This window comes from Salvelinus fontinalis, chromosome 1 (assembly GCF_029448725.1).
Source record: "Salvelinus fontinalis isolate EN_2023a chromosome 1, ASM2944872v1, whole genome shotgun sequence".
NCBI lineage: Eukaryota > Metazoa > Chordata > Actinopteri > Salmoniformes > Salmonidae > Salvelinus > Salvelinus fontinalis.
The window spans coordinates 65852887-65880676 of record NC_074665.1 but is presented as its reverse complement, the minus strand read 5'-3'; the positions used below and the strand labels follow the sequence as shown (position 1 = coordinate 65880676).

Below are 27790 nucleotides of genomic sequence, written 5' to 3'. Positions count from 1 at the left end.
GGATATGCTGTTGTTTTTATGTTGGCTTTTAAACATGATTTATATGCTCCGATAGAGAACCTGAGTTTTATACAGTTATCAAGAGCCACGTGATAAAAACGTTGTAGGCCTGCCTACACAGCTTCACTTGTTACTTTCAGGATGGGGGAAAATGACTATATGATATGCCTCTGAGGACCTCAGGCCTCAAAGCTATCAGGTTATTTACAACAGCCTCGGAACCTTGCGTCTTCATCAGGACAAATTATGAAGCCAAGCATCTATTTTTCAGAAGCATCGCAGATTAAGATATCCGCAAGGTTTTCCACATAACAGCGACCGCCAGGAGAATATTAAAGACGTTTTCCTGCTTCCTTGGCAGAGCCAGATGTCAGAGGATCCCACGATGAGACAAAATTAACGAGCTTATCCTCCCACTGACCCCGCTGTGGCACGGGGACACATCAGACTGAAACCATGAAGGACTTCTGTCCTTGAGGGACAGCCCCAACAAACAACAATAATGGAAGCACCGTTTGTTCTCTGAATAACGGTCCTAATTGGTGCCTTTTCGCAGAGAAAATGGTCTATTCTATCCAGGGGCTGTCTGTAATTGCTGTTTGTGTTGGCTAAAGTGATCCACTCCGGTGTGCACTGCGCAAGAGATTTCCAGACCTTAGTTAACTCCAGGGCAGGATATTGTACTGGGCAGACTTTTTTGTTGTGTAAACACAGAGTTGTAATTTACCGTGCCAAACCTCTCGCATTCTGCCGCTAACTGCTAGAGTGCCAGATGGTCTCCGGTGGACCAGGGCACACCAAGAGCACAGCGATCCCTTTCGACAGTACGTCTGATTCCTGCTGTTATATGGGACGAAATACGCACAGGGACTGGTGGTCAGAAGGTCCAAATTGCCAGCATTCAATTAGCCTCTCACAGCTCAGAAACCAGATGTGGACTGGCTGTTAAAGAGCCACATTCAGTGAGCCGTGGAGGTATAAAAACAATGCATTCCTGACAAAATAAACTTTATAGTGTGCTCTGGCTGTTCACATCACATGATATGGGATTACGGAAGGCGGCTTATATACTGTAAGTGAACAACTTGAGAGATGGCCACACTCTACCCAGTATTGTTTGTTTTAAGTGTGGCCGTGCGTCAGTTGGGGCAGAAGGGTATGTTCATTGAAGGGTTTGAGGCAGCAAGGTTTCGCCAACTCAGCCTTGACATTTCTCTACATAAACTGTGGAACTGAAGGAGATTGTATTCAATGGTAGCTTGCAAGGCTGACACATTTCTAACCTGGGGCAGCTCTTTCCAGCAATAAATAAGTCCTGCCACTGTAAAGCCACAACCTCTTCCTTGATATTTGTGGCTAATAGGGAGGTAGACAAAAACATAAATGGATTACTCAGAAGACCTTAAAGCATGAAAACCATCTATTGTCTTGTTGGACTATGGAGGTCATTGGCAAAGTAGAGACCACGCTCTTAAAGAAAGCACCTCTTACATTATAAACCACTCAAAGCATTTGACTACCAAGGTTTGTACAGTAAGCTGAAGGAGTAATTCATACTAAATTCATACTAAATTTTGCCTCATGGGCTAAACCACTTCCTGTGCCAATCTATCCTTGTTGTTTGTAGAGTTCACTTTAATATGCTTGGTTTTTAGAATATTAAAATACACATTTTCCACCTTGGGATGGTGCAAGTACTTCATGTTAACATAAGGTTGATTCATTGATAGCGTTTTAATCTTTAATAAGGCACCATTTATTTGTGTGTTCATGCTCTAAAGAGACCATGCAAAGGGGAACGTTGTCTTGGGGCTGGATTCAATCCGTATCGCGGAAGTATCATGGAAGATCCGCATTAAAATGTAAAGATCATTTCCGATTGAGCAGACATACTGTATGTAGCGTTTAGCGTGAATGCAGTCAGCGTTTAGCGTGAATGCAGTCTCCGGGAACGCGGGAACATTGCCATTAAATCAAAATTGAGCTATTAAGTGGATCTTCCTTGATACTTCTGTGATACGGATTGAATCCAGCCCTTGATGTCAAGCGCACACGGAGAGGAGTATTTTCCACCAAGTTACTGGCTTTCCTCATTGTGGTCACCTGGCACATACACTGACTCCTGCACCACAAGCCTATTCTAATAAGCTAATATCCTCAGCAGGCAATTCAATTGGAGTTCCTTGTAGTCTGTCATGTTGGCAATGTTGCCAGATCACAAGCCATTTTTAGGGAAAGGTTAAAGTATTGTCATATGACGTGCTGTTGGCTAGCTAGCTATAGCACTAAACATGCTTATGAACATCGCCAAGACTGGTCCAAATTCTTGTTTGAAGAGACATTAACATTCACCTAATGTTAACACTCATTATTCCAGGGGTCTTTGCTCCTTGACCTATGAGTAAGGCTTTCGTAATCAACCATGAAACCACATGAATGGACCTGTCTAAATGTTTAGTCACTTTGTTGAAAATTGTCTGAGTTGTTTACCACTGACAGGTCTTTACACCCATCTCACTTCACTTTCATGACGCTCAACGTTACACCTACACAGCTCAAATGTAATGTCCTCTGGATTGTATGGGTTAACTCCTCAAAACCATAGGTTTTATTGGACAACGTGCCTGTTTGATTTGTCATGACCACAGTTATGAAACATTATCATTCTAATTTCAACTTTGTCTCAGTCACTAGTGGTTCCCAAACACTTTGGTTCTGGGACAATTTGGGAGGTTTCTTGTAAACCACAAGTGAACATAAACATCTCTATCCAGGAATCCGGCAGAAATCACTACCCAGCAGGAATTAGCTACAACCCATTAGTGGGTCTCTCAAGTCACCATTTGTAAAACACTCATCTAGAGTATTTAGATGTATTGGACAAGATGGAATAGTGTCCCTTACTGACCCACTTACACCCATTATCAGAATAACATCCATACTTTCCACTAAATATTTAGAGAGAGTCACAAGATTAAAGCCCTGTCAATGAGCTTTGGCTTGAACTTGTTTTGCTTAGTGTAGAGGAGCTAACCATGAGTACAAATGTATGATCTTAATTTGATCTATATTGTCACAGCAAAATAATCCTGCAGAAACAGAACGTTTAGTCCATAATGTTGCTTGATCGGTGGTTAGGCTATTAGCTGGCCAAAAGTAATCTACATGAAAAGTGCAATACTGTTAATATAACCATGTGTTAGTGTGGGTTTTCAGTGAATTTATGTAAATCACAAAGCTCATCCGCATTTCCTGCGATGCAGGAAAATTCTCAGCAAGATCCTACATCCGTAAGAACAGGTCTGACTTCTCAGCCAAGAGCGTCTGGCTACACTGAGTTCTATCAATAGCCCAGCAGTCAGCTGCAGTTTACATGGAAACGTTGGGCCGGATCAAATCTATTTCCCAGCAAAGTCTGAAAAATAAAGTACATACTTTCTCATTGTGTGACCCACCAAAGGTGGGTTCGTAACAAAGGCCCCCAGAACTTCCCCCCCAAAAGGTACAAAGAGCATGGAATGTCTTTATCATGAACAAAAGCAGAGGTAACACGGTTCTGACAGGGGATGGTGGAGTTCATTTCTCTCCCAGTTGGTGGTGTGGACAACTGGCACTCAGTAATGAAAAGTCTATGATAAAATCTTTCATTTCCACTGAGGTTGTTGAGATGGGAGGAGGACAAATGGTTGTCTAAATATCCCTGCCTGTTATTATTTTCAGTGGTCACGGGGCAGCTGTGATAAATCAGTTTCAATGTGATCCACAGAAAGGAATTTCACCCACCCTCTGGTTCTTCTCACCCCTTGTCAAAAGTGCCCAACATTAGGATCTGTTGTAACACTATTTTTAAATACAAACCAGAATGCTGTTTGGTGAACATGGACAATTCTTTGAACATGGAAGCAGATAAATTCATAAGTAAAGCCATGAATCAGTGCTAAAAGTTATGCAGACGTTGGGTTACTTAGGGTAAGAGGGATTGCAACACAGCAATGAAAATGGTCATAGATTTTCTTAAAGGAGAAATCTGCGATTTAAACATTAACAAAGCCACTGATTTGGTAAATAGCTGAGGGACGGGGCTGGCGAAATGTTCCAATTCATAGACGGAGTTATGGAAGCAAGGACTGACCATCCATGAAATCAAAATTATAGTTTGAACCATGTTTTGAGGCTATAGAGTGTTTGTTTACAATGACTTTGTTTAGAAATAAATTAGTAAAACAAGCTTATATTTTGTGTTCTGATGAGGTAAGTTAATTGAACTAAGCTCATTGTTATATTCTTCAAGAATGAATAGCTATATATCATTAATTTAAAAATCCCCAAATGGATGTAGCGATCACAGATTTCCCCTTTAAGTGGATAATTTGGATAATATATATACTGGATAATTTTCTTGACATTTAGATTTTTTCTCTTTTTGAAATGTCTTACACACTTGACCGGGACTCACATTTCTCAATGAATCCAGCGATAGTCACTGCAACCTCCCTGTCTCAGTTACATAGTTGCTGCTGAGGACGGGTTTCTTTCGCATTCTCCATTTGCCATGTGTTTCTTAGCAGGCCAATGAAAGGATCATTTTCCCTGTGCCCTTTAAGTGCAGCATTGTCAGATAGTTCAACAACCAAGCGACAGATGAGTTGGGAGCCCCTCAGGGCTGGCCCGTCTCCCCCCTCGCACTCAATACCTTTGTCAAGGCCAGGGCACTGTCATGTGAAACAGACACCGAATAGGTGAGCCTTTGTGTGGACCCCCTCACATCTGCTGACCCACCCAGCCCCCAACGAGCATCCCTCCACTGCCGAGGATGACAAACTGGGAGACAGAGCACAATGGGTGCCCCAGAGAACTGATACAGCCATGTCTACATTACCGCTAGTTTATGTCCCGACTGAATCTCAAGTTATAGGTTCACTCCAGAGAGGTGGTGAAAAACACCATAGAAAGAGGGCTATTACAGGAAGCTTTTGTACAACTTAATTAGATTTTGTGGTCTAAGGAAAGGATGAAGCTTTATTAATGATCCGTGAAAGACTCTTTTATTCTCTTTAATGTAGGTGCTGGTAATAAGAGAGCCCAGTGGACCTATCTTATGTTCATTATGATTCTGGGATTTTTGGGGTGGGCAGTTTTTGTATTATTTTCCTTTGTAGGGGACTCCCAGATCATGTTCCCAATTCCAAATTGAGTGATGTGTCCTCTCCTATTTTCATATGTCGTATTGTAACATATACCTTTGTTTTTGCTATTTATGAATATATTTTCAGTCACGCAAACAATGCTTCCTCAATTCTCACATAAAACTGAGCACATAAGTTTGGCACACAAAATATGATACCATCTATGACCGACCACTTGATAATGTCACATTACCACATTGTTACTTACCATGCAGCCTTTCTCAAAAATGTTGCTAGATTTGAGTTAAACCGCACTTTATCAGGGTCTCTAAAAAGAACATGATTGACATAAACCATATTGCGCCTTAATGTTAGTGGTTACCTGCAGTGCGGTTAGGATGTTGGCCAGGGCCTGGCCGTAAGTGTCATGGCAGTGAACGGCCAGAGCGCTGCTGGGTACCTCCTTCATGACGCTGTGTAACATCTTGGCCATGGAGCCTGGGGTCCCCACGCCGATAGTATCCCCCAGAGACACTTCGTAGCAGCCCAGTTCATACAACCTCTTCACCACCTATAGCCAAGAATAGAGCAACTTAACAAAACAAGTCCCTTGGACATACAGGAGAAACAGACAGCAGCTCATAGCTACAGCATTACAGACATCTGAATGTTTTCTCTTTGTCTAGAAAAGGAAATTGGTCCTTATGGGGATTTGACATTGTTTAGATTACATGTACACATATAAAGTAGGCAATGCAGAAATTGTGTCTTACCTCTGCAACTTTAGTGGATTCAATGGGTCCCTCATATGGACATCCTAGTGCACAAGAAACATATCTAAAAGAAAACATACATGGGTCATAAACACACATTGCATATATTAATACATGGGTCATAAACATGTAAACTTTAGCAAATGTCACAAAGTGAATTGTACTAAAATGTAATCTCTCTCTTGTCAAAAACTCATATAATTTATTCTGTCTGTCATTAGAATTATGGTAGAGCATAAAATGAACAGCTCTTTTTTCTCAATTCACTAGCTGCCAGAGCAATATAGACTTCACATTTTATATCGAATTGGTGTTGAATATCTTGTTATATGTTCCTTATGTTGTTGACAGTAGTAATGAGAAATGATGCAGGGGGATGAAGTCAAACTATATGTCTATTCCATATGTGTAGGAAATGTTCACCGCTTGAAATAGTGGACAACATGTGAAAAGTAGAAAATGTTTCTCCTGGGCTCTCGGTCGTTAGACGATACTTCAGTTTGCAACCGGAATTTCCAGCAAGTTCTAGCTGGACTCCAGGGAAGGGAGTGCAGCCCTAACCATCTCCAACAGCAGGCATTAAATCACATTTGCCAGAACGCCTGTGTCAAACTGATGCGTTGCCATGTCAATGTGCAGTTGTTTGGGTGAAAGGGGTGCTACTGTACCACTGAATTTAAACATGCTTCATGTCAGCGGTTCTGTACTGTACATCTGGACTTGTAGTTGTAGTAACACATAGAGCGATGCAGTGCACACATCTGGAACTTCGCTTATTAACCTATTATTTCTGGAGTCATTTAACGCTGTGTTCCTTTGCTAATAGAGAGAGTAACAATAGGCCTATGAAACGTTTCACTGTAGTGTTTTCAATGTCTCAAATTGTTAATGTAAACATACACTATTTCACAACACACCTGCAAAGTGAACACACATGTTGAACTAACTATTTTGTTTATCATCAACATCAACTTTTGCACTGATAACTTGATTGTAATTTGAGTAAAGAAATTGCATTTTGCATTGTTCATGGTTGACGTCAGCTATAGAGCCTATGGAATGAATGCAAGATGTTAAAGTAAAATCGTTTTACTCTGGTGAAGAAGCAAGTGAGGAATGATACAAACCCACGGACTGGAATCTGTCGTTGTTTGGCAGTGCAAATGACTTCCTCGAACCTCAGAATGCTCTCATCTATAGAGCAGTTGATGTTTTTCCTACTGAAGGTCTCAGATGCAGACCCAAACACGGCCACTTCAGTAGCACCAGCTGCAACCTTCAACAGGACAGAAGGAAGTTGCAACAGATATCAATTATTTTGATATAATATTATGCAACACACAATCACAGTAAAACGTTTCCATTCATCTCAGGCATAAAGTGTACTCAGCTTTGATGTAGCACTATATATATTAACAGTAGTCGTATCGGGGGAGACTGGGGAGATATCTGTTCATTTTGAAGAGTGGGATTTCTTGCATGAATAATGAAATGCTTACAGCATCCTGAAAGCCATGCATGTTGGGTGTCAGAACTGGATAACGGACATGAGAAGATCTGTGGATGGCTTGAAGTACTTCAGTGTGGTCCGCCATCTGGACAACAGACAAAAGCATAAGCATGTTAACAAAACATATCAACAAAGTATAGTCTCTTCCCATAGCTGCTGGTGAAGCGCCCTGCAACTGGCAAGTGAGACTAGTATGTAAAACTTATATTTACCAGAAGCTCATATAGAAATAGAGCTAGCTGTTCCACATCATATGTCTCAATAGTAAAAAAATAGATATAATATAATACAGTCATCTGTAGTTTATTTAATGAGGTGAGATGTCTTATATTTTACATATGCGAACAAAATAAAGCTGCTTGGAATAGGCCTATATCTCAGTGTCACACTGCTTTGCTTTATCTTGGTCAGGTCGCAGTTGTAAATGAGAACTTGTTCTCAACTAGCTTACCTGGTTAAATAAAGGTTAAATAAAAAATAAAAAAATAAAAAGGATTTCCCCCCCAAAACATCTGCGGGTCTAGGGAATAACTGAGATGGTGGAGAAGCAGGTTTCCCCTCCGTAGTCCTGGGGAGAACAATAAGAGCCTAATAAAATCACTCAACACACTTTCTGGGCACACAAAGAAGAGTTATTACCTGCGGTACCCACTTTGAAGACACAAAACTGGTGGCCTCGATCACAGGCAGGCCTGTTTCCGAGAGCATGTCTATCAGCTGAATTTTGACTCCTGTTGGAACCATTTCCTGGAAAACAATGACATGGAGACCAGCTCTTTCAGGATCTGATTCTGATCCCCTCTCAAGATTGGAGGTATACGTGGAGTGGACATCTGGGCAATTCAGCTGCAATGTCTTTGCAATCAGAGTAATTTACAGCACTCACCTGCTACTTGTACTTATTCCAAACATATTTCCTACAATTACAGCGTGTACTACCCCCAGAGTTTGACTTTGTCATCATGTCAATCTGTACAGCCACAGCAGACTTGAATATGGGAATGATAAAGTTGTGACATACTATACTCATACTAAACATACAACATATGAGCCATCTGGTAAAGTTTTGTCATGTTTCCCATAGATTTCAAGGGCAGTTGGTGTTCATTTGATCAATCACTTTTTTGAGAAGAAAATGTGAAACACATGCCTTGGGTAATCATAGAAAAATAATCCATATGTTTAAGGGGATCATCAAATCAACCCGGAATCAATCAAAAGGATTGTTACATAATACAAATCTAAATGTGGGCTTGCCACAAAGGAAGTAAGCTTTCAGCTTTCAGATGTCATATTGAGTTTGTAATGGTGTAGTGTGTAGTGAGCATAAATCATTTGTAGGGGAGACCGGGGTTGTTTTCACACATTTTACTCTCATGTGTATTTCTCAGGACCAGTATATCTTATAAGACTCTTTTCAATATTAGAAAGACCAAGGTCTTGGGTTGAAATGGGGACATTTTTATCCTCATATCTTATACCAACGTGGAGTTATTTGCCATCAAACACACTCTGTCAATTTCTGACAAGCAGACCCATTGCGGGGTTGGATGTCACACTGTGGGGTTGGTCGTCACAATGTTTGCTAGTAGCTTATTCCTTTTGCAACAGGAAATGAAGCGAGTCTTAGAAATAGCCTTTCTTTGATTGAATGATATTCCTAACAAAATTCAGCATTTATGCCTTAAGAATAACATGACATTTTGAGTAAATTTGTGTATGCATGTTCAGCTTTTATGCATGTGTGTGTGTGTGTGTGTGTGTGTGTGTGTGGTTTTGTAACAGAAAAAATATGTGTTTGAAAGAGAGGCAATGAAGGGAGCTCTTTATAGCACAAGCACAAAAAAAGCTTGGAATTTATTGTATACTGGCAGTGGTAATGTTGATAGTGACAACCAACCCCATATTCCAGGTGACAACCATCCCCTGAGACACAGGGCCATAACTAGAATTTTTGTTTTAGTGAGGTCCAGAAGGGGGGGGACTCTCTCAGCCTCACCACTGAGCGTCACATCACTGTCTGTCTCAGGAGCCTACTCTCTTTAAAGCAATGTTATTATTAGAACTTAGTAGTGTATTTTATTGCTCCTGCTGAGGTAGGCTCCGTTTAACGTTAGCTTCTTATTTCATCCTTCTAGCTAGATAAGTAAAACTAACCAGAGCCCTTCAATGTTACTGCAATAGAAGTCTCTGCTGGCAGATAGCCACCTGACTGACATATCTATAAGTGACTATTTACCAGTTGGGCACTTATTCTCTGAGAGTCTGTAGGGATGTCTGTAGACACGTCAGGAGTCGCGGGACGGCTTTAAAATTGCCTTTCGTCCGACATCTCACAAACACACTGTCAGCAGCATCTCTAGACTAGTTGCCTATTGAGCTGACTGAGAGATGGGGTAGTTTATTTCAGGTCACCCTCGACCTGTGCCGCGAGAGGGCTTAGTTAGACGTTTGAGGGAGTGGTGAATGTACTGCTAAAAAGGAAAATCTGGGAGGAAAATCGAGGCGAACATAACGAACAAGCCACTGTTTATGATTCCACTCGTTTGGAAAGAGGCAGACACGATTAGACCTTAGTCAGATCAAGAGGATAAGAAATCTGCCCTTTGATCAACGCTGGAGCAATCATTAGATGTTGACTCATAATTGATTTTCTTTATGGTATAGATTTCTTTATTGTGCACTATATATATATATATATATATATATATATATATATATATATATATATACAGTTGAAGTCGGAATTTTACATACACCTTAGCCAAATACATTTAAACTCAGTTTTTCACAATTCCTGATATTTAATCTTAGTAAAAATGCCATGTCTTAGGTCAGTTAGGATCTCCACTTTATTTTAAGAATGTGAAATGTCATAAAAATAGCAGAGAGAATGATTAATTTCAGCTTTTATTTCTTTCATCACATTCCCAGTGGGTCAGAAGTTAACATACACTCAATTAGTATTTGGTAGTATTGTTTAACTTGGGTCAAACATTTTGGGTAGCCTTCCACAAGTTTCCCACAATAAGTTGAGTGAATTTTGGCCCATTCCTCCTGACAGAGCTGGTGTAACTGAGTCAGATTTGTAGGCCTCCTTGCTCGCACACGCTTTTTCAGTTCTGCCTATAGGATTGAGGTCATTTTCCAGCCTCATGATGTCATCTATTTTGTGAAGTGCACCAGTTCCTCCTGCAGCAAAGCATCCCCACGACATGATGCTGCCACCCCCATGCTTCATGGTTGGGATGGTGTTCTTCAGCTTGCAAGCATCCCCCTTTTTCCTCCAAATATAACGATGGTCATTATGGTCAAACAGTTCTATTTTTGTTACATCAGACCAGAGGACATATCTACAAAAAGTACTATCTTTGTCCTCATGTGCAGATGCAAACTGTAGTCTGTCTTTTTTTATGGCGGTTTTGGAGCAGTGGTTTCTTCCTTGCTGCGCGGCCTTTCGATAGGACTCGTTTTACTGTGGATATACATACTTTTGTACCTGTTTCCTCCAGCATCTTCACAAGGTCCTTTGCTGTTGTTCTGGGATTGATTTGCACTTTTCGCACCAAAGTACGTTCATCTCTAGCAGACAGAACGCGTCTCCTTCCTGAGCGGTATGGCGGCTGCATGGTCCCATGGTGTTTATACTTGCGTACTATTGTTTGTACAGATGAATGTGGTACTTTCAGACGTTTGGAAATTGCTCCCAAGGATGAACCAGACTTGTGGAGGCCTACAATTTGTTTTCTGAGGTCTTGGCTGATTTATTTTGATTGTCCCATGATGTCAAGCAAAGAGGCACTGAGTTTGAAGGTAGGCTTTGAAATACATCCACAGGTACACCTCCATTTGACTCAAATCATGTCAATTAGCCTATCAGAAGCGTCTAAAGCAGGGGTGTCAAACATACGGCCCGCGGGCCGGAACCGGCCCCCAAGGAGGTTCGATCAGGCCCGCAGGATAATTTGAAAGTGGAAAAAATGCATAAAAGACATGGAATTAATATTTTTAATTCGCTGCAATTCATGGATTATCCGCTAAGGGGCGCACTCTTTCCATCAGAGTAGAAGACAAGCCGCATCACTGAGACAGACTGAAAACAGCAGACGGTATCAATGCGCCATCTGCTGCTTGTTACGACGTTGTTAATACCTTGGTCTCTACCTCTCCGCTACACCCTCATTAGCCAAAATGTCGTTATCCAAACGGAGAAAAGTAGATAAGGAGTGTAGAATTTTCAAAGAAAAATGGACCACGTCCTATTTATTTACAGAGATGCACGGAAAACCTTCGTGCTTGGTGTGTTTGCAACAAGTTTCGGTATTGAAGGAATATAATATTCGACGCCACTACGAGACTCATCACAGCGAAAAATATGACGGCTTGCAAGGACAACTGAGAAGAGATAAGATGTCACGATCGTGTGGCGGATTGACGGACCAAAATGCAGCAGTTGGAAAATAAGCCATCTTCTTTTATTTAACAACACGAAGATGAACACGACACAAAACTCTATACAAAATAACAAAACAACAAAACGACCGTGAAGCTACAAACGTTGTGCACATACATACAAGCTACAAACGTTCTACATAGACAATTACCCACAACCAATGAGAGCCTATGGCTACCCTAAATAAGGCTCCCAATCAGAGACAACCGAAATCAGCTGTCTCTAATTGGGAACTCATTCAGGCAACCATAGACTCTCCTAGATAACTAACCACCATAGACAATGCTAAACATCTACACTCAACACAAAACCATATACTACACCCATTAACCCCTTTACCAAATAAACACCCAAAACAACAAAACATAAACATTCCCCATGTCACACCCTGACCTAACTAAAATAATAAAGAAAACCAATAATACTAAGGCCAGGGCGTGACATAACCCCCCCCTTGAGGCGCGAACTCCGGGCGCACCATACACAGTCTAGGGGAGGGTCTGGGTGGGCTTCCATCCACGGTGGCGGCTCCGGCTCTGGTCGCGGTCCCCACGTCACCACAGTACCTAAACACCTCCTAGGCTTCCTCCAAACGACCCCCCTCCACCTTAACCACATTGCATTCAGGGGCAGTTCCGGACTAAGGGGCAGTACCAGGGTAAGAGGCAGTACCAGGGTCAGGGGCAGTACTAGGGTCAGGGACAGTACCAGGGTCAGGGGCAGTACCAGGGTAAGGGGCAGCACCAGGGTAAGGGGCAGCACCAGGGTAAGGGGCAGCTCCGGACTGAGGAATGGCAGCTCCGGACTGAGGGACTGCAGCTCCGGACTGAGGGACTGCAGCTCCGGACTGAGGGACGGCCCATGGCTGGCTGACAGATCTGGCTGCTCATGGCTGGCTGACTGATCTGGCTGCTCATGGCTGGCTGACGGATCTGGCTGCTCATGGCTGGCTGACGGATCTGGCTGCTCATGGCTAGCTGACGGATCTGGCTGCTCATGGCTAGCTGACGGATCTGGCTGCTCATGGCTAGCTGACGGATCTGGCTGCTCATGGCTAGCTGACGGATCTGGCTGCTCATGGCTAGCTGACGGATCTGGCTGCTCATGGCTAGCTGACGGATCTGGCTGCTCATGGCTAGCTGACGGATCTGGCTGCTCATGGCTAGCTGACGGATCTGGCTGCTCATGACTAGCTGACGGATCTGGCTGCTCATGGCTAGCTGACGGATCTGGCTGCTCATGGCTGGCTGACTGATCTGGCTGCTCCTGTCTGGTTGGCGGCTCTGGCAGATCCTGTCTGGTTGGCGGCTCTGGCAGATCCTGTCTGGTTGGCGGCTCTGGCAGATCCTGTCTGACGGACGGCTCTAGCGGCTCCTGTCTGGCTGGCGGCTCTAGCGGCTCCTGTCTGGCGGACGGCTCAGTGGGCTCATGGCAGACGGGCGGCTTTGCAGGCTCATGGCAGACGGGCGGCTTTGCAGGCTCATTGCAGACGGATGACTCAGATGGCGCTGGGGAGACGGATGGCTCAGATGGCGCTGGGGAGACGGATGGCTCAGATGGCGCTGGGGAGACGGATGGCTCAGATGGCGCTTGGCAGACGGGCAGTTCAGTCATTGCAGTGCAGACGGCAGACTCCTGCCGGCTGAGGCGCACTGTAGGCCTGGTGCGTGGTGCCGGGACTGGTGGCACCGGGCTGGGGACACGCATCTCAGGGCTAGTGCGGGGAGCAGCAACAGGACGCACAGGACTCTGGGGACACACAGGAGGCCTGGTGCGTGGTTTAGACACTGGTGGTAAAGGGCTGGAGACACGCACCATATAGCTAGTGCGCGGAGGAGGCACTGGTGGTACTGGATTGGGGCGGGGAGGTGGCGCCGGAAATACCGGACCGTGCAGGCGTACTGGCTCCCTTGAACGCCGAGCCTGCCCAACCTTACCTGGTTCTATGCTCCCCGTCGCCTGACCAGTGCGGGGAGGTGGAATAACCCGCACCGGCCTATGTAGGCGAACCGGGGACACCATGCGTAAGGCTGGTGCCATGTACGCCGGCCCGAGGAGACGCACTGGTGACCAGATGCGTTGGGCCGGCTTCATGACATATGGCTCAACGCTCAGTCTAGCCCGGCCGATACGTGGAGCTGCAATGTACCGAACCGGGCTATGCACGCGTACAGGAGACACCGTGCGCTCTACTGCGTAACACGGTGTCTGCCCGTACTCTCGCTCTCCACGGTAAGTACAGGGAGTAGGCGCAGGTTTCCTACCTGACTTCGCCACACTCCCTTTAAGGCCCCCCCCAAGAAATTTTTGGGTTGTACTCACGGGCTTCCAGCCTTGTCTCCGTGCTGCCTCCTCATATCGCCTCCTCTCGGCTTTCGCTGCCTCCAGCTCTTCACGAGGGAGGCGATATTCTCCAGGTTGATCCCAAGGCCCCTTACCATCCAGTATCTCCTCCCATGTCCAGAAATCCTTTGTGGTTAGGTCCTGTTGCCGCCTTCCATGCCGCTTGGTCCTATGGTGGGTAATTCTGTCACGATCGTGTGGCGGATTGACGGACCAAAATGCAGCAGTTGGAAAATAAGCCATCTTCTTTTATTTAACAACACGAAGATGAACACGACACAAAACTCTATACAAAATAACAAAACAACAAAACGACCGTGAAGCTACAAACGTTGTGCACATACATACAAGCTACAAACGTTCTACATAGACAATTACCCACAACCAATGAGAGCCTATGGCTACCCTAAATAAGGCTCCCAATCAGAGACAACCGAAATCAGCTGTCTAATTGGGAACTCATTCAGGCAACCATAGACTCTCCTAGATAACTAACCACCATAGACAATGCTAAACATCTACACTCAACACAAAACCATATACTACACCCATTAACCCCTTTACCAAATAAACACCCAAAACAACAAAACATAAACATTCCCCATGTCACACCCTGACCTAACTAAAATAATAAAGAAAACCAATAATACTAAGGCCAGGGCGTGACATAAGATTAACGAATTGCTGGCGGGTCTGAGGAAACAGCAGTCAACTTTCATCCAGAGCCGAGAAGTCAGTGAAGCAGCGGTAAAAGCCAGCTACCAGTGTGATGCAGATTTGAAGGGCAAATTTGCCTCTGTAGGTCTGGACAGATTTTATCAGTATCTACTACCAGGGTACCCCAAATTAACAGCCCTGGCTGCTAAAATTTTGTGCATGTTTGGGACAACCTACCTTTGTGAACAAATTTTCTCAGTGATGAATATCAATAAAACAAAAATGCGTTCAAGGCTCACAAACAAGCACTTAAATGACATTCTGAAAGTGACAGCTAGTCAGGACATGACACCTGGTGTTGATGCACTTGTACAGGCCAAAAGATGCCAAGTTTCAGGAACAAATACAAGTCCAGACTAGACTAACACCTTTAAAATGCTGCCTTAGATACTGTTTGCATTGAAAGAATACAGCTCTGTGAAGATGAATCCTTACTGTGGTGATTTAAAAAATGTGCACTTTAATGTTAGTCAGCAGCTTCAAAACAAAAGTTGTGTGATGGAATTCTACTGTTCATACAACTCCATAAATTTTCAGTATGTATTGTATGTGTATGTATGTTTCATGTATGAAGTTTACAGATTTACAGGACAGGCGAACACTTTCTTCATTACACATTTAAAATCACTCTCCTTAGTTTGTAAGGTGTACGCAGGGATTACATTTAGATTTTATATGCGTATGTGTAAGTGGTTTAAAAATTCCTTTCTTTAAAAGTCTCATTTAATCTTAAAGTGCATTACTATATTTTTCAGTACCAATTAAAGTTTTGTGCCTTTGTACAATCAGTGGGATCAGTTGCAATGCATATTTGTGAATGATAAAAGTAAATTGCACATTTGTCTAAGGAAATATGAGGTGTTTCATGAAATGTTTTGTAAAAGGATAGTTCATTAAATTTCAATATTTTCCTAATGTTCTTGTGCTTCTTTACACCAAAACAAAGGAAAGACATGATATTTTGGTTATTTATAGCAGAGTATGGTATAATTTTAATGGTCCGGCCCACTTGACATCACCCTAGGCCGTATGTGGCCCACGATGCGAAATGAGTTTGACACCCCTGGTCTAAAGCCATGACATAATTTTTTTGAATTTTCCAAGCTGTTTAAAGGCACGGTCAACTTAGTGTATGTAAACTTCTGACCCACTGGAATTGTGATGCAGTGAATTATAAGTGAAATAATCTGTCTGTAAACAATTGTTGGAAAAATTACTTGTGTCATGCACAAAGTAGATGTCCTAACTGACTTGTCAAAACTATAGTTTGTTAACAAGAAATTTGTGGAGTGGTTGAAAAACGAGTTTTAATGACTCCAACCCAAGTGTCTGTATACTTCCAACTTCAACTGTATATATATATATATATATATATATATATATATATATATATATATATATATATATATATATATATAGTACACAATAAAGAAAATCAAGTAAGGGTCAACTAAATATTGCTCCCAGTGTTGATCAAAGGGCAGATTTCTTATATTCTTGACCTGACTGAGTTCTAATCGCGCCTGCCTCTTTGCGAACGAGTGGAATCATAAACAGTGGTTTGTTCGTTATGTTCGCCTGCATCCCCTGGATTTGCCTCCCAGATTTGCCTTTTTAGCAGCACATTCACCTGTCTCTCAAACAGCGAATAATAAAAAAAAATTGAAATAGTTACGGCCATGGTGAAACAACCAACACCAGTCTCCCCTAAATTAACATTACTTATTTGGGTGTTCATGGGTGGTGGGGGTTCTGTGTATGTCAGATGGGTGACTGTGACTAAAAGATATACCTTTTCATTTTGAAGTCCGTCTCTTGGCCCGACTTCAACAATTTTAACATACTCGGGGTATTCATGTGTTAAAGCTCGCTAAAAACGGAAAAATGAAAATAGAGAGTAATGTTAGACGTTGAACACATCATTTTAGATCTTTTGTCACAAACACTAATCAATCAATCAAATGTATTTGATGAAGTCCTTTGTACACCAGCAGTTGTCACAAAGTGCTTTACAGATACGCAGCCTTAAACCCCAAAGAGCAAACAACGCAGAATCCCGGTGGCTATGAAAAACTACCTAGAAGGCAGGAACCTAGGAAACAACCTAGAGAGGAACCAAGCTCCGAGGTACGGCCAGTCCTCTTCTGGCTGTCTCTTCTGGCTGTAGCACTAACACATGATTATTTGCACCTTCAACTCTGTTTCTCTTCTCCCATAATGTGTGTTACAACCTTAAGCCCTTACGCCAGAACAATTGAGCTTCAGGTCACTGCTGGCGCTTTAATAATGCATGAAATGTTTTCTTTAAACAGTCAAATGTGTGTCAGTTTTGAGTATCTAAATGTATCTAGTCAATTTGACAGTTGACAACAAAACCAGTCTACCAACAACAATATTACAGAGTTTGGGATGTTATACCTGACTAGTAACTCATCTAACTGTGGTAGAGGGACAGATGTGCGGACGAGTGGAAGTAAAAGGGTTCTCACTTGATGCACTCTATCTGACAATAAAAATACTTCAGACAATGCGGGAGGAACAGGATTCTGCTTTTAGGCCTCAAGTCAACAGTGGTACAATACTAAACAGATTGGTTATTACTTAATAGGCATACTAATTATTTTATATGCTCTTATCACGACAATGGAATGTATTCCGAAATAGAGCATTTGCACAGTGTGATGTCACTTAATATAGTGCCTGTTTTTACGTCCCTGGCTGATTCCCCCTCTCTGTCCTTTCACATGTCCCCGCCCTGCACCATCCCTTTATGTCATGAGTGAGTCATGTGCGCAGAGCAGCAAAAGCAAGACAACGACCCCCACCTTCTCCTCCTGCAGCCAGCGTGCTAGCCACGGATAATCCTGGATTAGTTCCTCGTAGCTCAGGCAGTGCTTCACCGTGGTGGGAAAGTTACCCATCTGAAAGGCTCCCGTTTGGCCTGTAGAGCTCCCCCAGGGTCATCTGGCTCCGACACCCGCAGTGATGGATCTTTACGTTCGACTGAATCGACTGCAACAAATGTACGTGTTGGAGTACTCTGATCAATATGCTCACGCATGCAGACAGGGTGGATGACTGAGGGCCTGGGTGCCACCCTCACTAAAACAATCACATTAGAGGACGGCAGCTGAGAGCAGAGAGCCGGGAGTGACTCAGCAGTTGCTATGGCAGCCGCATCCCTAGCAGGGAATGGATGGAGACAGAGAGAGGAGCGAGAGGAGAGAGAGAGAGAGTCAGCGAGAGAGAGGGAGAGATATTAAAAGAGGGGGTGAGACAGAGTGGCACATGGATGGGATGGGATGGTCAGTGGCTAGGTAGTTCACTGGGGACTGAAGTGTGAGCAAGTGTTTTGTCTGGACTAGTCTGACAGTGTTACAACCGACTGTGTGTGAGCTGAGCAGTCAGAAAGCGCTCAAAGGGGGAAGTACTTGCTTGCAGAGTCTCTGGGCTTTAGAATAAGAACAGTCACACACTGCTTATTCTAGGTCCCTCACTTCCCCGTTTCAGGATGAAATCTAAGGCTTCAGGGAAACAGGCTGCTTTGATTGATCTCCTGTGACTGAAACAGCTGAAGGTTTTCCATTGCCAGGCGTGCCAGTAGCTGCCAATGTCAACGTCGTAGCGTAATAAAATCCCCTTGTAAAGCCGGGGCACAATTTACCAGAGAAAGACCCATTCTTCCTCACCCAGATGTTAACAATAGAGAGGCTTAATGAAGTCCTAGAACTGAACCCTTTCACCACAATAAGCTGCCCTGCGATGAGAGACCCCTACCCCCCACTCAGGGGGAGAGAGGGAACTTGTATGACCGTCCCATGAAAGGTCTCCAGGTCTCTTTGTGTCACTGGGCTCCCAGGTTTATGTCCATCACTTGTCACCTCCCTAAATTTGAAAACTCCCTCATGGCAGATCATTTAGAATACCGCCCTCACAACCTTCTTCCAGGCCACTGAAAATAGGGAAAGGTTTCAGAAGGGAATGCCAACCCTGCCATGTTTGCAGATGGTTTCCATGATAGGTGCATAAATCACTGTTAAATAGGAAGTAAGAGTTGAAATTAAATTGAAAGGTTGCTATTGTCATTTTAGTCAACTCAATAAAAACAGTTTGGCTGTAGGTTTACTATTCTGTGGAGTTTCTGCGGCAAGAATGAGGACACATACATTTCCTTTAAAAACTCACACCACTTTTGCTTTTTCCAAATGTTGTTTTGTTACAGCTTGAATTTGAAATGTTTTTTATTTAGATTTTGCATCACTGATCTACACACAGTACCCCATAATGTCAAAGTGGAATTATGTTTTTAGAAATTAATTCAAAGTGAAAAGCTGAAATGTCTTGAGTCAATAAGTATTCAAACATTTTGTTATGGCAAGCCTAAATAAGTTCAAGAGTAAAAATGTGCTAAACTTGTGTGCAATAATAGTGTTTAACTTGATTTCTGAATAACTACCCCATCTCTGTACCGCAAACATACAATTATCTGTAAGGCCCCTATGTCGAGCAGTGAATTTCAAACACAGATTCAACCACAAAGACCAGGGAGGTTTTCCTATCAGTTACAGAGTTTAATGGCTCTGATAGGAAATAACTGAAGACGGATCAACAACATTGTAGTTACTCCACAATACTAACATAAATTATGTGAAAAGAAGGAAGACGGTACAGAATAAAATAGACCACAACATGCATCATGTGTGCAATAAGGCACTACAGTAATACTGCAAATAATGTAGCAAAGAAATTAACTTTTTGTCTTGAATACAAAGCATTACGTTTGGGGCAAATCCAATACAACACATCATTGAGTACACTCTTCATATTTTCAAGAATGGTGGTGGCTGCATCATGTCATGGGTATGCTTGTGAGTGGCAAGGACAAGGGAGTTTTTGTGGATAAAAAGAAGCAGAATAGAGCTAAGCACCAGCCTGGTCTCATAGACTAAACTTAAATGTAAATCCAGGACACATAATTTATTATGATATGTTATGTTTGGTATGGTTAGATAAGACAGATGGTTACTTAAGGCAAAAATTAAAATATGGTTGTTGGTCTGTGTCGATGGGTGAGCGTATAACCCAAACTTCTAGCAACCCAAAGGTTGCGAGTTTGAATCTCATCACGGACAACTTTAGCATTTTAGCTAACTAGCAACTTTTCAAATACTTCCTACTTTTTAGCTACTTTGCAACTACTTAGCATATTAGCTAACCCTTCCCCTAACCCTAACCTTAACCCTTTTATCTAAGCCTTCCCATAACCTTAACACTTTTAGCTAACGCTTCCCCTAACCTTAACCTTAACCCTTTTAGCTAAGCCTTCCCCTAACCCTAACCTTAACCATTTAACCTAACCCTAAGCATAACCCTAACCTTAACCCTAACCCCTAACCCTAACCCCTAACCTAGCTAATTTTAGCCAGCTAGCTAACGTTGGCCACCTAGCCACCTAGCTAGAATTCATAACATATCATACATTTTGCAAATTCATAACATATTGTACGTTTCACAAATTTATAACATTTGCACATTTTGCAAATTCGTAACATATCATACAAAATGGGTGATGGACATCCACACATTAATACATATAATACAAAACGAACATATCATATTAAATGGAACATAAAGGATTTAGGTACAGAATAATACGAAATGCTCTGAGATCAGGTTGTAAGCACAGGTAAAATCCTAGAGGAAAACATGGTTCAGTCTGCTTTCCAACAGACACTGGAAGACAAATTCACCTTTTATCAGGACAATAACCTTAAACACAAGGAGTTGCTTACCAAGATGACAGTGAATGTTCCGGAGTGACCTAGCTGCAGTTTTGCCTTAAATCAGCTTGGAAATATATGGCAAGACTTGAAAATGGTTGTCTTGCAATGATCAACAACAAACATGACAGAGCTTGAAGGATTTTTCAAATAATAATGGGCAAATATTGTACAAAGCTCTTAGAGATTTACCCAGAAAGACTCACAGCTGTAATCGCTGCCAAAGGTGATTCTAACATGTATTGACTCAGGGATTTGAATACTTATCTAATCAAGATACAGATACATTGTTTAATTTTCTATTAAAAAAATTGGCAAATTCTTCCATTTTGACATTAGAGAGTATTTTGTGTAGATTGCTGACAATTAAATCCAGCTTAATCCCACTTTGTAACACAACAAAATGTGGAAAAGGTTAAGGGGTGTGAATACTTTTGAAGGTAGATATAGGTACAGTATCATTAAAATGTATGCCTGCATTAATACTTCATTTTAGATAAATGCATTAAATGTAAAGAATTCCCACAGCAATGTGTTATTGCCAAAGCACATTTTCAATTCTACTCTACAGGACAGTGTTATTATCTGGGGCTTGGACGAATAAGAATTGCCTCTACAGGGTACAATTTCAAAAGGCTGGTGCTGAATCTCTGACAGCTGGAGTAAACTACATAAGTTCAATGTCCCTAACTGGGCATTTAATGTTTCCCTATGCAGCTAAAAGAACAAAAATGTAGGCTCATCTTGACAAATACCAGCTGCTAAGGGTAACTTTTAAAGGGGGGAAAGCACCCTTGGGGGAATCCCTGCTTATTGAAAGCAATGCAGTGCAGGTGAGTGAGGAAGTTTTATGTTCAAGATGCATATCAAAAGGATATTAAGATTTTTTTAAATAGCTTTTAATGATTCATGTTAAGGAAAATGAGACATTCTTCAGATCTATTGGCAAGTTAATTTAAATCTAAATCTAATTACACATGTTTCAACAATGCTTTCAAAGCAAGTATATCTATAAATGAATTAATGGATATGTCTGTTAAGAGCACAGAAGCACATTGGCAGTATGTCAAAACATTTCTGCACTGTTTTACTGGTGATTCCCTTGTGTGTAGAGGATCAATCTCCAGTTTAAATATAAGTCCTATACAGAAATCCCAATACACCTCTTACCGTAAAACATAAGGCACAGTATTCATCTATTAGGGCTAAATGATATATAAATATTTTTATCACCTAACACACTGAAGAGTAATTGATGATGCAACTAATGCACATCTTGAATATTCATGCATATGTATGGTCTGAAAGGACTCCTCTTTTCCAAATGCTTGAATTGATCAATGTTTCTCAACTTAGGTGCCAAAATAAAGATAATTTACTGCCAAGAAGTGTAAACAAAACGAAATAAATGAATCTCACAAAACATGATGACTTTTCTTAATTCACAAGTGGTAGGCCTACACGTATGCAACCACTCAGCACAGCATGGGCTAACAGCTATAACACAATATGCATCTGCATTCCTTTGTGTATCTCTTATGCACAATATATTTTAAGCATTAAACTCTTGGAGAACAAACAGATGATGAACAAATTTAGATATCAAAAATAAAACTCTATGGCAAATGCCAACAGTCATCCTGTTAAATACCCATCTTATCTGGAAAATGTTGCTTATGAGAAATTGAGAGTATATTTTTATCTTTTTATCTTCAGAAAGAAACAGATGTGGAAAAACACACTTTATAGGGAGCAGGTTTTTCACATGGCATGAAAGGGTTTTGAGCTCTCAGTATACTGAAAACAAAATGGAAGAAAGAAAACAGGATCCAGATTAAATCCATTTTCATCCCTCCACCCGTCTTCAATTCTAAACCTTGGATTTGATTGAATTGCTTAAAAGCACTGGTTGCAACAGAAGAGCCTTGTTCATTCTTCAACTGTGAATGCTAGAATAAGTTTCAACAATGTACGTTATTTATGGGCAGCAGGAAAGCTTTATAAATGTACTGTTCAACCATGGAAAGTTAGCACTAAATTAGCTTCCCAGTGATTATCTGGTTGCAAAGGTATGTGTCAGCTAAATCTGGTCAGAATGGATGGATTGAGATGTGTATGTAGGCGGCATCAAATATGCTGAATAGATACAATGTGATAAAAATAAATAGATCTGTGATACATTTGTCAGAACACTTGAGAATGCATTAAAAAAACAGAATGGTTCTTAACTATTTCACATTCTACCCTTCCCCGCAACTCAACTGTGTGTAAAAGAGAGAAAAAAATGACCTCAGGGAAATATTATTTTTTGCAAACGTAAAAGCCTTTATAAAAACAGCGGGTTACCTTATACAGTTCCTTCAGGAAGGTCGACTGGCTGGGGCCAACTTTCCACAGCTTTCCTTAGAGACAGCATGTGTGTTAAAGATTACTTTGCAGTAGTCACATTGCCTAGCACCCCTTGGTTTTTGGTTACAAAAGTCACTGACCTGTGCATTGGGGCCACTGTCCCCAAATGACCATCAAGTGCAGGGCTAAGAGGGTCACGTAGGACATTCAACTTTACAAAGTAATTTCTCAACAGATTTGGATGTTCATTCCACTAAGCCGTAGTTGGCTTCGAGGCCCCTCGACCACTTGACATGGCCTCTATGACAGCTCTATGTACACAGCAGCAAAATGTTGATTGTTAAAGTACTGTTCAGCAGGTGGGAATGCAGAATAGCTTACTGTGCGTTGCATCATTAAAGCTTGGAATCAGAGTTACGATGAAAAGTGCATTTTTTGCTTGAACATTATGGATTGGCTGTAAGAGTTCTACATCATGGTCGATTTGATTCCTGAGAAGACTGCTGGCTGGCTATTAAATAGAACACTACTGTAGGTAACAACAGGTTTGACATTGATGTAACTGGGCAGATGTTTTAATGCAGTTTAGGATGTATTGTGCAGATTGGTTAATTGTACAGTAGAGGGTCCACTTGGGTTATAAATGATGATCTCTCAAACTGCCCCATCTCTTTGATGGAAGAAATTATATTTCATAGCATTCTTGACAAGAAGCTGAACAAAAATGAATAGAGTTAAATGGCAGCTGTTGATATCTCTATTTACTTTCTAAGTGACTTGAATCTCTTTTTCCAAAGCAAACATATCTTCCTCGGGTGTTGTGAGAGGATGAAAAGACAGTAGAGAGCATAACTCATCTCTTCTGGTGAGGTTTAATGCATTTTACTGACCTTCAGAACTTCACAAGAAAATGATCTGATTGATGAGGGCCCCAATGCACAACGTATTTTGTATCCAATGCAACAGTATTATTCCTTGTGCCTAGAACAACAGACAGAAGCTAGAACTCCTGCAAGCGTCCCCTAGCATGGTAAATTCATTTTACTCCACCTATCTGTCTTACACAACTCGACACATTTTGATGAAATATTTTTCTTGGCTACCACGACAGTGATGAAGATTGACTAAGGAAATTATATTTTCTTATTTTTTCCAAAGACTGAAACAACAAATTCTGTTTCAATACACATCATTTTGGGATACTCTTGGTCATCAGGTTTCTGTTGTCAAGGATGTTACTTCTGGATGTATGACCACTGACAGGCAATATTTCTATTTGTTTTATTTTTTATTTAACTTTTATTTAACTAGGCAAGTCAGTTAAGAACAAAGTCTTATTTACAATGACGGCCTACTGTCATTGCAGTAGTGTTTTTCTATTTCACTTGGGTCCTAGGGCCAGGTGTGTTTGACTTCTGATGGACTCTGGAAGGAGATCAGACTTCAGCTTTTGAGTCTTGATGATAAATCAGTTTGATTGATACAGGGTTGCGATGTCTGACCTTTTAAACCATTTCAGAAGAAGATGGTTAATATACTGTCTAGCAGATTTAGCCTTTTTTCCCCTTACTAGCTTTTTCTTTCTAAGTATTCTCCACTGCAAATCACATAGCTAATGGTCGTGTTGTTCTGTCCTGGAGTAGTATTGGAGAACATGCATACTGTTTAAAAGCCCTCTTGACTGCAGGCTTATGACCAAGGCTGATTGTGAGGTACAGTAGCAGCCCTATAGCTTTGTACAGTAAGAAGAAAGCACACATTCTCTTCCCAAGTGCCCATGATGTGGTCAGAAGCTCTGACTTTATTCATGTTGGAATACAGGAACAAATGAGAGGATCCAGAAGCTAGCCTGTTTGATTTGAGACATGCACTGACCAGCCCGCCTCTGATAACATTATAGATTGAGAGTAGCATTTTTATATTTCAAAGCTTTCGATGTTCCCGTTAAAAGCCTCAATGTCGGACTTTCATTTGAACGGCAGGTTTACGAGAATGTATTTATTTAAGAAAGTTATTTTATTGAACCAGTCACACTTTAAATGAAACAGCAGTCTTTAACACCTTTACAGCATTGTACATACATTTTCATGGCATGCTTCCTGTATTAGTCTCAACAATAGTTTATTTCTGTTTAGATGAAAACCATAACAAAACACAGCATTCCATAACTGAAAGTAAATCGAGAAATCTCCTATCATTACAAAAAAAAGTAAACATAAATTGTGACAGGAAAATATCAAATGGGGAAATATGGCATGATTTGGTAAGCAAGTCTCAAGAATAAATGACTGGCAAACTGTTGTTTAAGATTGATAGTAAGACGTTATCCACTGAACTTTAAACAGTATAGGCTGATTGACATGAAAGAAGGAAATTCACATAGGGTCGATGTAATTCTCAATTTATGTTTGTAGCGATAGAGGGGAACCTTGAATTTGTCCTAAATTTACAACAAGACACAAGTTAACCTTGGGAAAAAGCTTGCTTCTCATGAAAGCATGGCTGAAGATGAAAGTCAAAGTCACAGGGCAAACATTGCCAAGGCAAAGGTGCTTCATTTTATAATGATTGCAAAAGACATTTCAGGTCACATGCAGTTTTTTGTAACACCACCCCATTTTTATAGTTCAGGAAACAAATGTGCACACAAGCACACATACATATAGATGTATTCGGGGAGACATTCCTTGCGTGTCTTGCCTTGTCATACCAAACAACATGTAAAAATCTGACCCAGATGTACGTGCTTTTCAAGAGACACTGATTGAGCTATAATGGAAGTTCCAGCCCACCCACAGAAGACAAATATGGAGAACCATATGTGGAACGATGACTAAAGTAAACTGCAAAACATTGTTATTAGATACAATTTCACCAGCCTTGTGGACAGAGTGCAAGCTGACACTTTGAAAATAAACTGAGGCAAAGAAAAATATTTAAAAATCCTGTAGTTTACCGAAGGGAAACAGAAGTGGGAATTACCCAACATAATGTACAATGGCTGTTGTTTTGTGGCAATTCATTTAGATGTATTCATTAGATCACTGAGAAACCAATGTTAACCCTAAAAGTGCCAACAGGGGTACATTTTGAACCCAAGTGGTCAAAAATGTAATACATTTTTTACCTTTATTTATCCCTCAGTAATTTTGGGACTTTGTCAAGCAACTAGTTACCAACAAGAAAACACAATTTACTATGATTCCTGTGTTAATATGGAGGAATTAACAAATATGTTGTATACTAGTGCGTAGCTAAGCTGAAAATGTAGACTCAATAGTAGATTGTGATAAAAGCACCACATTACATAAACTGAAAATATATTTTACATTTTTTAATTTCACCTTTATTTAACCAGGTAGAATAGTTGTTAACAAGTTCTCATTTACAACTGCAACCTGGCCAAGATAAAGCAAAGCAGTGCGACACAAACAACAAACAGAGTTACACACGGAATAAACAAACATACAGTCAATAACACAATAGAGAAAAAAGTATATATACAGTGTGTGCAAATGAGGTAAGATAAGGAAGGTAAGGCAATAAATAGGCCATCGTGGCAAAATAATTACAATTTAGCAATTAAACACTGGAGTGATAGATGTGCAGAAGATGAATGTGCAAGTAGAGATACTGGGGTGCAAAGGAGCAAAAGACAGCAAAATAACAGTATGGGGATGAGGTAGTTGGATGGGCTAATACAGATGGGCTATGTACAGGTGCAGTGATCTGTGACCTGCTCCGACAGCTGGTGCTTAAAGTTAGAGAGGGAGATATGGGTCTCCAGCTTCAGTGATTTTTGCAATTCGTTCCAGTCATTGGCAGCAGAGAACTGGAAGGAATGCGGCCAAAGGAGGAATTGGCTTTGGGGGTGACCAGTGAAATATATCTGCTGGAGCGCGTGCTACAGGTGGGTGCTGCTATGGTGACCAGTGAGCTTGAGATAAGGCAAGGCTTTACCTAGCAAAGACTTATAGATAACCTGGAGCCAGTGTGTTTGGCGACGAATATATGCCAGCCAACGAGAGCATACAGGTTGCAGTGGTGGGTAGTATATGGGGCTTTGGTGACAAAACAGATGGCACTGTGATAGACTGCATCCAATTTGCTGAGTAGAGTGTTGGAGGCTATTTTGTAAATGACATCGCTGAAGTCAAGGATAGTCAGTTTTACGAGGGTATGTGTAACGAACGTCGTCGGGAGAAGGAGAAGAGGACCAAGGTGCAGCGTGGTAAGTATTCATAAATACGTTTCTTTAATAAATATGAACACTAACAAAACAACAACACGACAAGCGAACAGTTCTGAAAGGTGACGACAAACACTAAACAGAAAATAATCACCCACAACTCAAAGTGGGAAAACAGGCTACCTAAATATGGTTCTCAATCAGAGACAACGATAGACAGCTGCCTCTGATTGAGAACCACACACGGCCAAACACAAAGAAATAAACAACATAGAACACCAGACATAGAATGCCCACCCAAACTCACGCCCTGACCAACCAAAATAGAGACATAAAAAGAATCTCTACGGTCAGGGAGTGACAGTATGTTTGGCAGCATGAGTGAAGAATGCTTTGTCGCGAAATAGGAAGCCGATTCTATATTTAATTTTGTATTGGAGATGCTTAAAAACCTCTTTGGGCTAGGTGTCCCGCTAGCGTTCTACAACGACAACATCCGGTCAGAAATTGCAGAGCGCCAAATTCAAAACACAAAAAAAGTAATATTAAT

General features: G+C 41.5%; 1 protein-coding gene across 5 annotated transcripts in view; it reads right to left on the bottom strand.

The window, feature by feature from the left end:
* LOC129859998 (3-hydroxy-3-methylglutaryl-CoA lyase, cytoplasmic-like) overlaps positions 1–23329 on the bottom strand; it is a 31730-nt gene extending 8401 nt beyond the window's left edge. Inside the window, exons 1-8 of one of the 5 annotated variants that reach the window (XM_055930312.1) lie at positions 23192–23329; positions 23049–23104; positions 16715–16792; positions 8049–8156; positions 7399–7494; positions 7027–7175; positions 5900–5963; positions 5509–5697 (exon numbers count right to left, since the gene is read on the bottom strand). In XM_055930312.1, the coding sequence (XP_055786287.1) occupies positions 5509–5697; positions 5900–5963; positions 7027–7175; positions 7399–7494; positions 8049–8156; positions 16715–16792; positions 23049–23104; positions 23192–23258 (807 nt within the window). In that variant the 5' untranslated portion in view covers positions 23259–23329. The other 4 variants (XM_055930320.1, XM_055930336.1, XM_055930326.1 and 1 more) reach the window with 4 other exon arrangements.
* Positions 23330–27790: the final 4461 nt, after the last annotated feature.